General features: G+C 44.8%; 2 protein-coding genes across 2 annotated transcripts; both read right to left on the bottom strand.

Moving 5' to 3' along the window:
* Positions 1–1,094: 1,094 nt before the first annotated feature.
* On the bottom strand, positions 1,095–6,290 carry LOC145957115 (uncharacterized). The gene has a single exon (XM_083073326.1). The coding sequence runs from the start codon at positions 6,288–6,290 to the stop codon at positions 1,095–1,097; it is 5,196 nt and encodes a 1,731-aa protein (XP_082929452.1).
* A 2,020-nt stretch (positions 6,291–8,310) lies between these two features.
* Positions 8,311–11,300, bottom strand: LOC109802072 (zinc finger protein GAI-ASSOCIATED FACTOR 1). Its single transcript, XM_020363282.3, has 4 exons — positions 10,994–11,300; positions 10,497–10,893; positions 10,187–10,392; positions 8,311–9,236 (listed from the first exon to the last, which is right to left on the bottom strand). The coding sequence occupies exons 1-4, from the start codon at positions 11,097–11,099 to the stop codon at positions 8,569–8,571; spliced, it is 1,377 nt and encodes a 458-aa protein (XP_020218871.1). The 5' UTR covers positions 11,100–11,300; the 3' UTR covers positions 8,311–8,568.
* Positions 11,301–11,637: the final 337 nt, after the last annotated feature.

Below are 11,637 nucleotides of genomic sequence, written 5' to 3'. Positions count from 1 at the left end.
CACTGATTCATTGTTGTCACTGATTTGTGTGAACTGCTCGTTCTGGGTTATTTATACTCGCCTAGTCGGAACTTAACCAACAATCACGAGTTTTTTCAATCGAGTTATTTATACTCGCCCAGCCGGACTATTGCCGACAATCACGAGTTCTTCAAGTTATTTATACTCGCCCCATCGGACTTTTGCCGACAATCACGAGTTTTTTCAATCGAGTTATTTATACTCGCCCAGCCGGACTTTTGCCGACAATCACGAGTTCTTCAAGTTATTTATACTCGCCCAGTCGGACTTTTGCCGACAATCACGAGTTTTTTCAATCGAGTTATTTATACTCGCCCAGTCGGACTTTTGCCGACAATCACGAGTTTTTTCAATCGAGTTATTTATACTCGCCCAGTCGGACTTTTGCCGACAATCACGAGTTTTTTCAATCGAGTTATTTATACTCGCCCAGTCGGACTTTTGCCGACAATCACGAGTTCTTCAAGTTATTTATACTCGCCCCGTCGGACTTTTGCCGACAATCACGAGTTTTTTCAATCGAGTTATTTATACTCGCCCAGCCGGACTTTTGCCGACAATCACGAGTTCTTCAAGTTATTTATACTCGCCCAGTCGGACTTTTGCCGACAATCACGAGTTTTTTCAATCGAGTTATTTATACTCGCCCAGTCGGACTTTTGCCGACAATCACGAGTTTTTTCAATCGAGTTATTTATACTCGCCCAGTCGGACTTTTGCCGACAATCACGAGTTTTTTCAATCGAGTTATTTATACTCGCCCAGTCGGACTTTTGCCGACAATCACGAGTTCTTCAAGTTATTTATACTCGCCCAGCCGGACTATTGCCGACAATCACGAGTTCTTCAAATTATTTATACTCGCCCAGTCGGACTTTTGCCGACAATCACGAGTTTTTTATCCATGTAAAGAGAAAAAGCTCATGAAAAGGAAACAGTCAGATGACATTTATTAGAATTGGGGAGGGTGGTGCCTCATTAAAAACCTCCTCAGCAAAAACCCCTCATATTTTTACGGGGAAAAAATACTGAGTTAGGAAAAGAGTGCACCTAATACAAAGGGGGAGAAAAGTCTAGCTATAATAGAAGCGTAGGTTTGCAGCATTCCACGTTCTCGGTATCCTGCCTCCATCCAAAGTTCTAAGTCGGTAGGCCCCTTTGCCGACCACATCATCAATCTTGTAAGGGCCAACCCATTTAGGCGATAGTTTGTTTTTCATCTGTGTAAGTTGAGCGCGCCTCAAAACTAGGTCGCCTACGACAAAATCTCTTGGGTTTACCTTAGTGTTGTACTTGAAGGCTGCTCTTCTCTGCGCCGCTACTTGATTTATTCTTGCTCTTTCTCTTGTTTCTTCGATCAGGTCTAAATCAATTCGTCGTCCCTGGTCAGATTCTTCTTCAGAAAAAGCGGTAGTGCGTACTGAAGGCTCTGCAATTTCAATCGGGATCATGGCGTCGGTTCCGTATACCAGATTGAAGGGGGTATCTTGGGTCGTTGAGTGAACAGTCGTGTGGTACGACCAAAGTACTCGGGGAAGCTCTTCCACCCATGAAGCGCCTGAGTCTTGTACACGTTTCTTCAAGCCTGAGAGGATTACCTTGTTGGCCGACTCGGCCTGGCCGTTAGATTGAGGGTGTTCGACGGACGTGAATGCCATTCTGATTCCGACCTCTTTACAAAAATCACGAACTCTCGCGCTTGCAAACTGTGTCCCGTTATCGGAAACAAGCATCTGAGGGACTCCATATCTGCACACCACATTCTTCCAAAGAAATGCTCTGACCTTTTCTGCTGAGATGGTTGCAACCGGTTCCGCCTCGATCCATTTGCTAAAGTAGTCTACTGCTACTATCAAAAATTTCAGTTGCCTCACCGCGATCGGAAATGGACCGAGAATATCAATCCCCCATTTGTGGAAAGGCCAAGGAGACAGGATCGAATGTAGTCGCTCGGCGGGGGAATGGTGCAGGGTAGCATGTCTTTGGCATCCATCACATTTCTGGACCCAGTTGACGCAGTCATTTCTCAAAGATGGCCAGAAGTAACCTGCGCGGGCGACCTTGTACACTAGAGCTCGGCCTCCGATATGACTGCCGCACATACCACTATGTACCTCGTCCATCACCCTCTGCGCTTGCGACGTGGTCAAACACCTCAGGAGAGGAGAGCTAAAGCCCCTTCGGTACAGCCTTTCGTTGATGACAACGAACCTGGCCGACTCCCTTTGCACTAACGATGCCTCCTTTTTGTCTTCCGGTAGTTCCCCCCGAGTCAGATATGCAATGTATGGTGCCATCCAAGAATTTAGCTCTTCCTGGATGAATAGGATATTTCCTTGCGCCTCGTTTATGCTCGGCCGTGACAGCGTTTCTTGGATGACTGACCGAGTAGCTCCTGGTTTCTTTGTGCTTGCAAGCTTGGAGAGCAGGTCGGCCCTGGAATTTTGCTCTCGTGGTACATGGTTAAGTGTGAATTCTCGGAAATTTTCCGAAAGGTGCTTAACCTTCTCTAGGTATTTGGCCAGTTGAGGGTCCTTTGCTTGGAAGGTGCCGGCTACCTGTCCTGTGATTAATTGGGAGTCACTTCGTGCTGATAAGCTTGTCGCCCCCATTTCCTTCGCCAATGTCATTCCGGCCAACAATGCTTCATACTCGGCCTGGTTATTGCTTGCCCGGAACTCAAATCGCAATGACTGTTCCAACAAAATTCCTCCCGGTCCTTCCAAGACAATCCCCGCTCCACTTCCTCCGAGGTTCGAGGCTCCATCTACCGACAGGATCCACTGTGTGTCTTCAGTTCGAACTTCCCCCACTGGTGAGGTTAGTTCCATTACGAAGTCAGCCAGCGCCTGAGCTTTGATTGCTCCTCTCGGTTCGTACTTGATGGAATGCTCCGACAACTCCACGGACCACTTCATCATCCTTCCTGCCAGGTCGGGCTTCTGCAATATTTGCCTAATCGGGTGATCTGTTCGAACTACCACCTCGTAACTCTGGAAGTAATGTCTCAGTTTGCGTGCTGTAACCAGTATCGCGAGGGCTAGCTTCTCCATCTTTTGGTAACGAGTCTCCGCGCCTTGCAACACCCTGCTAATAAAATAAATAGGCAATTGAGAACTACCTCTTTCTTGTACTAAGACTGCACTGATGGCGCTATCAGATGCCGACAAATACATCAGTAAAGGGAGACCGGCTTGCGGTTTAGAGAGTATTGGTGGCGAGGTGAGAGACTGTTTGAGTTCACCGAACGCTTTTTCACATTCATCTGTCCATGCAAAGCGGTTGTTCTTCCTCAAGCACTGGAACAAAGGCAGCGATTTATCCGCCGCCTTGGAGAGGAACCGAGAAAGGGAAGCCATCCTTCCTGTCAACTGCTGGACCTCTTTTACCGTCGCCGGACTTCTCATATTGATGATCGCGGAACACTTCTCGGGATTTGCCTCAATACCACGATGGGTCAGCAGGAAACCGAGGAACTTTCCTGCTTGGACGCCGAAGGAGCACTTCGCGGGATTCAACTTGAGTTGATAACGCGCTAAAGTGTCGAAGCTCTCTTGCAAGTCGGCGTAATGCCGAGAGAAGCTGTCCGACTTTACCACCATATCGTCCACGTATGCCTCAACGTTCCTTCCCAGCTGCTTTGCCAGGACTTTGTCCATGAGCCGCTGGTATGTCGCTCCCGCGTTCTTCAAACCAAAAGGCATGACCCTGTAACAACAAGTAGCCTGATCGGCTATGAAGGCCGTTTTGTCCTCATCAGCTGGGTGCATTCGGATTTGATTGTAACCGGAGTAGGCGTCCATGAAACTTAACAGCTCGTACCCCGAGGCGCCGTCGACCAGGCAGTCTATGTTGGGGAGTGGGTATGAGTCTTTCGGGCAAGCTTTGTTTAGGTCAGTGAAGTCGGTACACATCCTCCAACTTCCATTACTCTTTCGTACCATCACTACGTTCGCCAGCCACGTCGGGTATTGGATTTCCCGAATATGACCAGCTGCCATCAATTTTCTCGTCTCCTCCACTATGGCCTTCCTTTTGTCTTCTCCAAACTTTCGCCTTTTCTGGATCACGGGCTTCGCCTTGGGGTCGACCATGAGGTGGTGACATAAGAAATCGGGATCAATGCCCGGCATATCCCCGACACTCCACGCGAAGGCCGATATGTTTCTCTTTAGCACGGTGACTAGACCTTCCTCGTCTTCCTTGTTTAGAGATACACCAATCTTGACGATTTTCCCCTCGGCCAGGGTAACCTCCTTTACATCTTCCGCTGGGGCTGGTCGGGTATCGAAATGATTCATTCTCGGATCCAACTCTATTGACTGAACACCCCGATCAACCTGTGTCACATATAGTTGTCGCCTCGCCCTCAAACTGTCTTCGTAGCATTTCCTCGCTACATCTTGATCGACGCAGACGACACCCACCTTTCCGCTGGGCAAAGGGTACTTCAGCTTCAAATGAGGCGTGGAGACGACCGCTCCCAACTTATTTAGTGTTGGTCTACCGACTAGTATGCTGTAAGATGATTGAGCGTTTACCACCAGATATCGGATAGTGACAGTTTTCATATTGTCTCCCTGGCCGAACGTTGTCTCCAAGTCGGCGTATCCCCTGGCTATTACTTGATCACCTGCAAAACCAACCAACGTACCTGCGTACGGCATGAGACGATCAGTCGGAATCTTCATCCCGACGAAAGCTTCCCAAAACATTATATCCGCCGAACTGCCTTGGTCCACTAACACTCGTTTCACGTTGTACCCCATGACGATTGCCGAGACGACTATGGGGTCATCCTCGTGGGGAGATACACCCTCAAAGTCGGCGTCCGAGAACGTGATGGCTGATCGGGAGGGTCTCGGCAACTCGGAGACCGACAGTACTGACCGAGAGTACCTCTTCCTTGCCGCAGAAGTCGAGCCTCCACCAGCAAATCCCCCTGCTATGGTGTTGAAGTCTCCATGAATGGCTTGCTGGTGAGCCTCCTTAGATTTTTGCGGGGGGTCTCTCGGGGGAGACCTCCCCTCGCGTCTTCCTCTCCTGTTGTCTTCTCCCTCCTGCCTATGTCGCCTGTCGGACGAGCTCTCACCCTTCTTTCCTGCAATAAACTCTTTCAACCGACCCTCCTTGATAAGGCGCTCAATTTGCCTCCCAAGAACGAAACAATTCTCCGTCTTGTGTCCATGAGCCCGATGAAACTCACACCAGTCAGTTTTGTAGGGCCCCAACTGCCGGTCAGTTGCCTCTGGGAAGTCAAATAATGACGCACTATTTACGTCATGCAGAATGTGTCGCCTGGGAACATTAAGTGGCGTAAACTTCTCCTCCTCCTTGCTTCGTGACCATTCGGCCTTTGGGCGACTGATATGATCGAACTGCCGATAGTTACCCTCCTTTGCGTTGTAGCGATCGCTTCGCTTATTCCAGTCCGACCGCGGTCGGAGATGCTTGTTACTCTCCTTATTACTGCCCCCTGCCTCTCGGTTCTCGGCTGCCCTCTTTATGATCTGGTTTTCTTCCGTCTTGATGTGGCTTAAAGCAAAAGCCCTTACCTCCGACATTGTTTGACAGTTAGCTCTCTCGAGCGCAATGTCGAACGCTCCAGACCGCAAACCCTTCTGGAAGGCGATGACCGCCATTCTCTCATCCAAGGATGCTATCTTCAGAGCCACCTCATTGAATCTCTGCAGAAAATCCTTCAATGACTCCTCCCGTTGCTGCTTAAGGTCAAATAAATCCGACGTGATCGGTGGCTTCTTCTTATTGGCAGCGAATTGAGCCATAAACAGCCGACTGAAAACGTCAAAGTCGATGATGGATCGGTCGGGGAGGCTACTAAACCAATCGAGCGCCGCCTTTTTAAGCGTACCCATGAACAGTTTGCAACGGACTTCCATGCTCCCTCCGCAAATCAGCATCTGAGCTCGGAAATCTGTTAGATGTTGACTGGGATCCTGTGATCCATCGAAAGGTTCGACCTGCGGTATCCGATGATCCCTGGGGATGGCCTCAGCCTCTATGGCCTCCGAGAAAGGCCGAAAATCCCTTGGGACTTCCTGCATGACATCCTCCTCCAACGCTCTGGTGTTGGCTTCTATCCTGGCCTGTAACTCATCCGCTCGCCTCCTGATCTCCTCGTTTTCGCGCTGAATGGCCTCCTCTCTCTCCCTGGATCGTGCATTATCCTCCCGTAGGCCATTGATCATGGCCATCATCTCCTCCATGGTAGGGGGTTGTGAATTGCTGTTGTTGCCGCCTCTCGCCATGGTAAAGTGTAGGTCTTTCTGTATTTCTTGGGGCGTAGGAAAAGTTTTACCGTGGCCCCACGGTGGGCGCCAAAATGTTCCGGCCACGGGACGAACTAGGGTTTTCTCTAGGTCAAGCCGCGAAGCCAGAGCATTCAAAAGTGTAATCTGCCGTCCTAGCTCTAGGGTTCTAGGTTTTATACTTTTGTGTTTATGGGCTTCGTGGACCCCGCGATTTTCGGGATTCTCCTTAACCGCTCTTATCCTGAAGCCAAGGGAGTGGGTGGTTGTTTTCCAAATCGGTATTTTTCCGAGAATGCCTTTACAAGAGGACCTATCGGGAAAAAAGGCGTATCCCCTCTCGGGTGCATGTAATTTGGCGTTATAGCCGAGTCGCCACACCCCGTGACGGTCCAGTCGGGAGTTAGACGAGTAGAAGGTCCAGTCGGGTCTTTACCTAGACACTGTGCTGGTCGGGTTTTTACCTAGACGATGTGCTAGTCGGTGGTTTTTTGCCTAGACGATGTGCTAGTCGGGTTTTTGCCTAGACGATGTGCTAGTCGGATTACGACCTGGGCAGTCCACTTTTAATTTCCATTTTTAATGCAACCATTTTATCTTTCAAATGAAAATTTTCATCAAGTAATTGTACATTCCATTTTTATTACAAATTAAAACTTCTCACAACTCATATAATTATTATTTTTCTCTCTTCTCATCTCTTGTTGATATAGCTTTTTTCAATTTTTTTATAAAAAAATAAATAGAGCCACTTCAATATAAGTAATAATAAAAAGTTATTCCTGTTTCATAGCATATGCTTTAAGCCATACAATTAAAAAAAAAAAATTATTTGTTTTTAGAAAACAAGCTAACAAACTAATCGGAGAGAAGTGCTGATATAAGATATTATGTATGAAACCGTGACACGCACGAAGTGACGTAACTTTTTTGGTAAGTAATGGAACCAACTACCCAGTGAGATTTTTTTTGGGGTAATAACCAAGTGAGATTTGAATCCACGTAAAAGAAAATAGCCTTTGACATACATTTCAGGTAAACAAAAGTCTTTTCATATTTTTCTCATATAAATAAAGTGGATTTGACTTCACTAAAGAATGTAATTTAAAAAATAAAATGTAATGATTAAAAATTATAATAAAATCAAATATATTTATTATAAAATTTAAAATTAACTATAATATTTATTATTAATTTTTTAATTAATTGTTTCTATTACATTTTATTCTTTAAAGTGAAATATTCTCCTTTTAAAAGAGCTAAATTAAAATAAAGTTGGTATTTTCTATTGTCTTAAATTTAATTAAGGTTTGTTGTAAAAAAATTAATTTAAATTTAGATTTTTTTTTTCTTTTAACTCTTTTCATTCATCGAGTCATCGTACTCCTTTTGAATTTGTATTCTGTCGTTTATATGATAGAATTTCGTCTATCAACTTATCAAATGCATACATAGCATTTAATGTCATAAATTGAATCATGAAGTTCTTTCTTTCCTTTCTTTTATCATCCTCTTTTTTCTCTGAACCTCATCATTTTCTTCTTTCTTTTCCATTGGTGCTTCTCTTTCTTCACTTCCAAAAGCCTAAACTGTGAACTAGGACTCAAAAGTCCACAGCAAGCATAGTATGAAAAGATCTAACCGGTAGTTGTAGGCTGAGTGACAACAGTTCTGTTCATTAGACATAGTTGAGAGCGTGTTGCGAGAGTTTCATAGAGACACGAGTGCATATGGTACTTGTGGACTTATACTGATTGTGAGTGTTTAGCAATGATGAAAAATATGGGTTAAGGATTTGTTTGAGCACGAAAAATAAGGGTTAATGATTTTCATGCAGGATTGCAGGTTGATTTAATTTCATTTTTATTTCTTATTTTATTCTATTTAAAAAATAAACTAAATATAACATAGGACCATATTTTATTTTCGATTCCATTTCAATTAAACGCTCTCCAAGTCCAAATGGCAAATACTAAAGATATGCTCCACTCGCGGAAAAATTGAACATGGGACAATAAAGTAACATGAAATAAAACCGCAATTGCCAACTGGCCATATGCACATTTTGATAACAGCACGAGCACACTTATTACAGAAAAGAAAAAGTGAAAAGACATTTATACATACAAATATTGAAGATGTAGATTCTAATTCTCCTATCATTCTCTCACTGGCACGAGACTTGGCTTATTTACCCGTCACAAAAATTCCGGGTGAGGCCAAGAAACTGAACTGTTTTGTTTGCTCAGATGCAACTATTCAAGCACTTCACACTTTTCTAGCGGTGGTGAACTCCTCCCTCACCGGGTGATGCATCAAAGTTCCCTCCGAAAGAGCTAAGCAAAGCAGAGAGACCACCCCTGCTTGCTCCACCACCGATGCTCAGACCAAGAAGATCACGGGTCATGGGCTGGCCCACGAATGGGGCGGAAGGGCCCATCATCACATCGGTGACACCCCCACTCCCACAGGGAAGCCCAAGCCCGAGGGGTTCATTCTCTTGCTTCACTTGGCCGTTCCATTGTAGTGAGGTTGCGGCACTTGTGTTAACACCCTCGTCTTTCCCGAAGGACGACGACAATGATGTTGTTGCTAAGCCTAAACCACGAAGCAAGGACGCGTTTGATGCACCCATTTGTGCTGCCTTTTGGAGCAGTGCAGTGGCGGATAATGCAGGTTGGGGAGACGCAGTGTATTGGGGAGGGTCGTTGTTGGAGAGATAGAGTGGTGTGGAGAGGGAGAGGGATGTGGTGTTGGGGCACTCCAAGTTTGACATGAGGTTCGAGAACGAGCATGCTGATGATGGTGATTGTGAAGGAGTTGTCACGGTTGTTGCTGGCGATGCCAACACGCTTGCAAACACAGTGGCGGTGCTTGTCACGGCGTTCACGAAACACGTTGCGCTAGAAGATGTCGGCGACAGCTTCGTCGGGTTTTCCGGAATTTCTAGTGCCAATGACGAAAAAGGTAAACAAAGGTAAAAAGTCGAGGGCACAAAAGGAGGAAAAAGAATTCAAAAAAGTTGCAAAATAGATAAATCAACGTAAAACAGAAAGGAAGCTTTTTTATATATGATTATGATTATGATTATATCATTATATTATTATAACCTGTAACGGAGAGTTAAAAAGCTTGTAATTGAATAATGCATATGCATGGAGCAAAAAGGAAATCAATTATTGAGGTCTTTCCTGTTATTCTCAGCTTCAACTTTAAAGTTTCTTGTTCAGAACACTCTAATATAATATACACACAAATAAAGCTTTAGCGTCTAATTTTTAGGAAATCTTGTTGAAAAGTAATTTAACCTCTGCCTCTTGGCAAATGTGTCGATCATTAACGTGAATAGCATTAATTTTTTCGCATGAAATTAATGTGAATAGTAGTATAATTCCGAAAGAAAACATTTTTCAACGAACATACTTGTAGTATCTATGTTTATTATACTAAAACAGTTTTATTTTGCTACCTGAATAAAATTAACTTTTATAGAGAAATTTTACCCATAATTAATTTTTTAAAACAAATATATAATCTTAGTAGATCTCTTCACTATCCCCCTCTGCAGTGCAGAGTGCAGGCCGCAGTGGCTCCATCCTACCGACCGTTTCCGGGGATTGTCACTAGGAACTCTTAACTTGTCGAGTTTTCCAACAAGCAGAAGAAAACAAAAACTGTTTAAAAAAGAAAGCTACATCGGTAGAGACAAAAAACAGTAAAACACATTCTCCAAATTCATTCAAATCATGCCTGCGTCATGCTCACAAGTTTAAGCTCCATTATTATTAATCTAAATTTTTCGCAAATTAAAAAGTTGACGAAAGTCGAAAAAACGTTTGTGAAAAATTCACACAACTTGAACCAACGAAAACAGGAAACGAAACTCGAGTAACTACCTGAGCTCTGAATGGACAAGGTTGGGGACACGACAGACGCAGAGGGAGTAAGTGGAGGCGTAGGCGGCGAAGAAGCCACAACATCGTTGCTGTTGCTGTTGCTGTTGCCAGCACCTTGGGCTTGGGCTTGGACCTGGACCTGGGCCATGGCACTCTCTTGCGCTAAGACATCGCAAAATGCTCTGTGCGTGATGAAACTATCCCTCCTTCGGAAAAGAAGATACGTATCATCATCATCACTAACTGTTAAGGACATTATTTTGAAAAAAAAAGAAGAAGAAAAAAAGACGGGCATTCGGATTTTGGATACCTAGAGAACAAGGTGCCGCAGTCGCAACGGTACTCTCGCGTGCCGCAAGTCTTCATGTGCGCCTTCCAATCGGAGTGAACGGCGTACTTCTTAGAGCAGCGTTCGCATTGCCACTTTTTCTCGCCGTGCTTTCTGCAGAAGTGCTTCTTGATGCCGGTGAGGTCGCCGAGGGCCCTGGCGGGGTTGTGGTGGACGCAGGAAGGCTCGGGACACACGTACGCCTTCTTGCGCGGCTCCTTGCTCCCTCGCTGCCGCAGCTTCCACGGCAGGTTGTGGCCGCGCCGGTGAAGCTGAAGGTTCTGGTCGCGCTGGAACCCCTTGTTGCAGATCTCGCACACGAAACGGTTCGTCGCCAACAGCGTCTTCGGTGACAAAGCAATCACCTCGGCATCTGGATCTGACAGACGCAAAACCCGAAATACTAATTAATGAATATTCATAAAGCGACCGAATAAACAAATAAATATACTTACATTTAAATGAATGAATAAATGTACCTGGCATTCCAGGGAGGCTTCGCTTCTTTTTGGGAGGTGGCACTGCCAGTGCCTGAGGCAACGCTGAAGAATCTATCAGTGGTGAAGGATTCTGAGTTTCCGCCATGCTTGCTTTGTTTTTTCAGCTATCGCCAACTCTTGTTTTCAACTAGGGATTTATTTCAGTTTCACTTCCCAATGAGATGATGATCAACTTTCTCGGCCGTCGTGTGTACGACGGTCCTATTAGGCGGCGCGGTGGAGCAACTTTCAGAGCAGAGAGAGAAATTATTTCCAACGAGGATGATATGTACTATGTAGTATTAGAAAATACTACTAACCAGGTTAAAGCGGCGGAAACTAACCATGGTTAAGTTACGAAGGAGACTCAACTGAGATTTTTTTTTCTTCATATATATATATATATAAATAAATAAATAACTCTAAGCAACCGAATGTCATTAATCAATAATATTTTTTACTAAAAATTACGTTAAAACATTTAAAAAAGTAACGATATAACGTATTAATATTATTTTTTTAATAAATAAATGCTTTACTGTGTTTACCTTTAAAAAAATAAATAGAGTTGGGATATAACCTGGGTGCTAAGTTTTTCGTGGCAAAACGCAAAAATGCGAATCCCACCGTCCACGTGTTTCAGG

Source organism: Cajanus cajan, chromosome 4, assembly GCF_000230855.2.
Source record: "Cajanus cajan strain Asha chromosome 4, NIPB_CcT2T_4, whole genome shotgun sequence".
NCBI classification, from domain to species: Eukaryota; Viridiplantae; Streptophyta; class Magnoliopsida; order Fabales; family Fabaceae; genus Cajanus; species Cajanus cajan.
The sequence above is the reverse complement of the archived record's forward strand: the minus strand, read 5'-3'. Positions and strand labels throughout refer to the sequence as shown.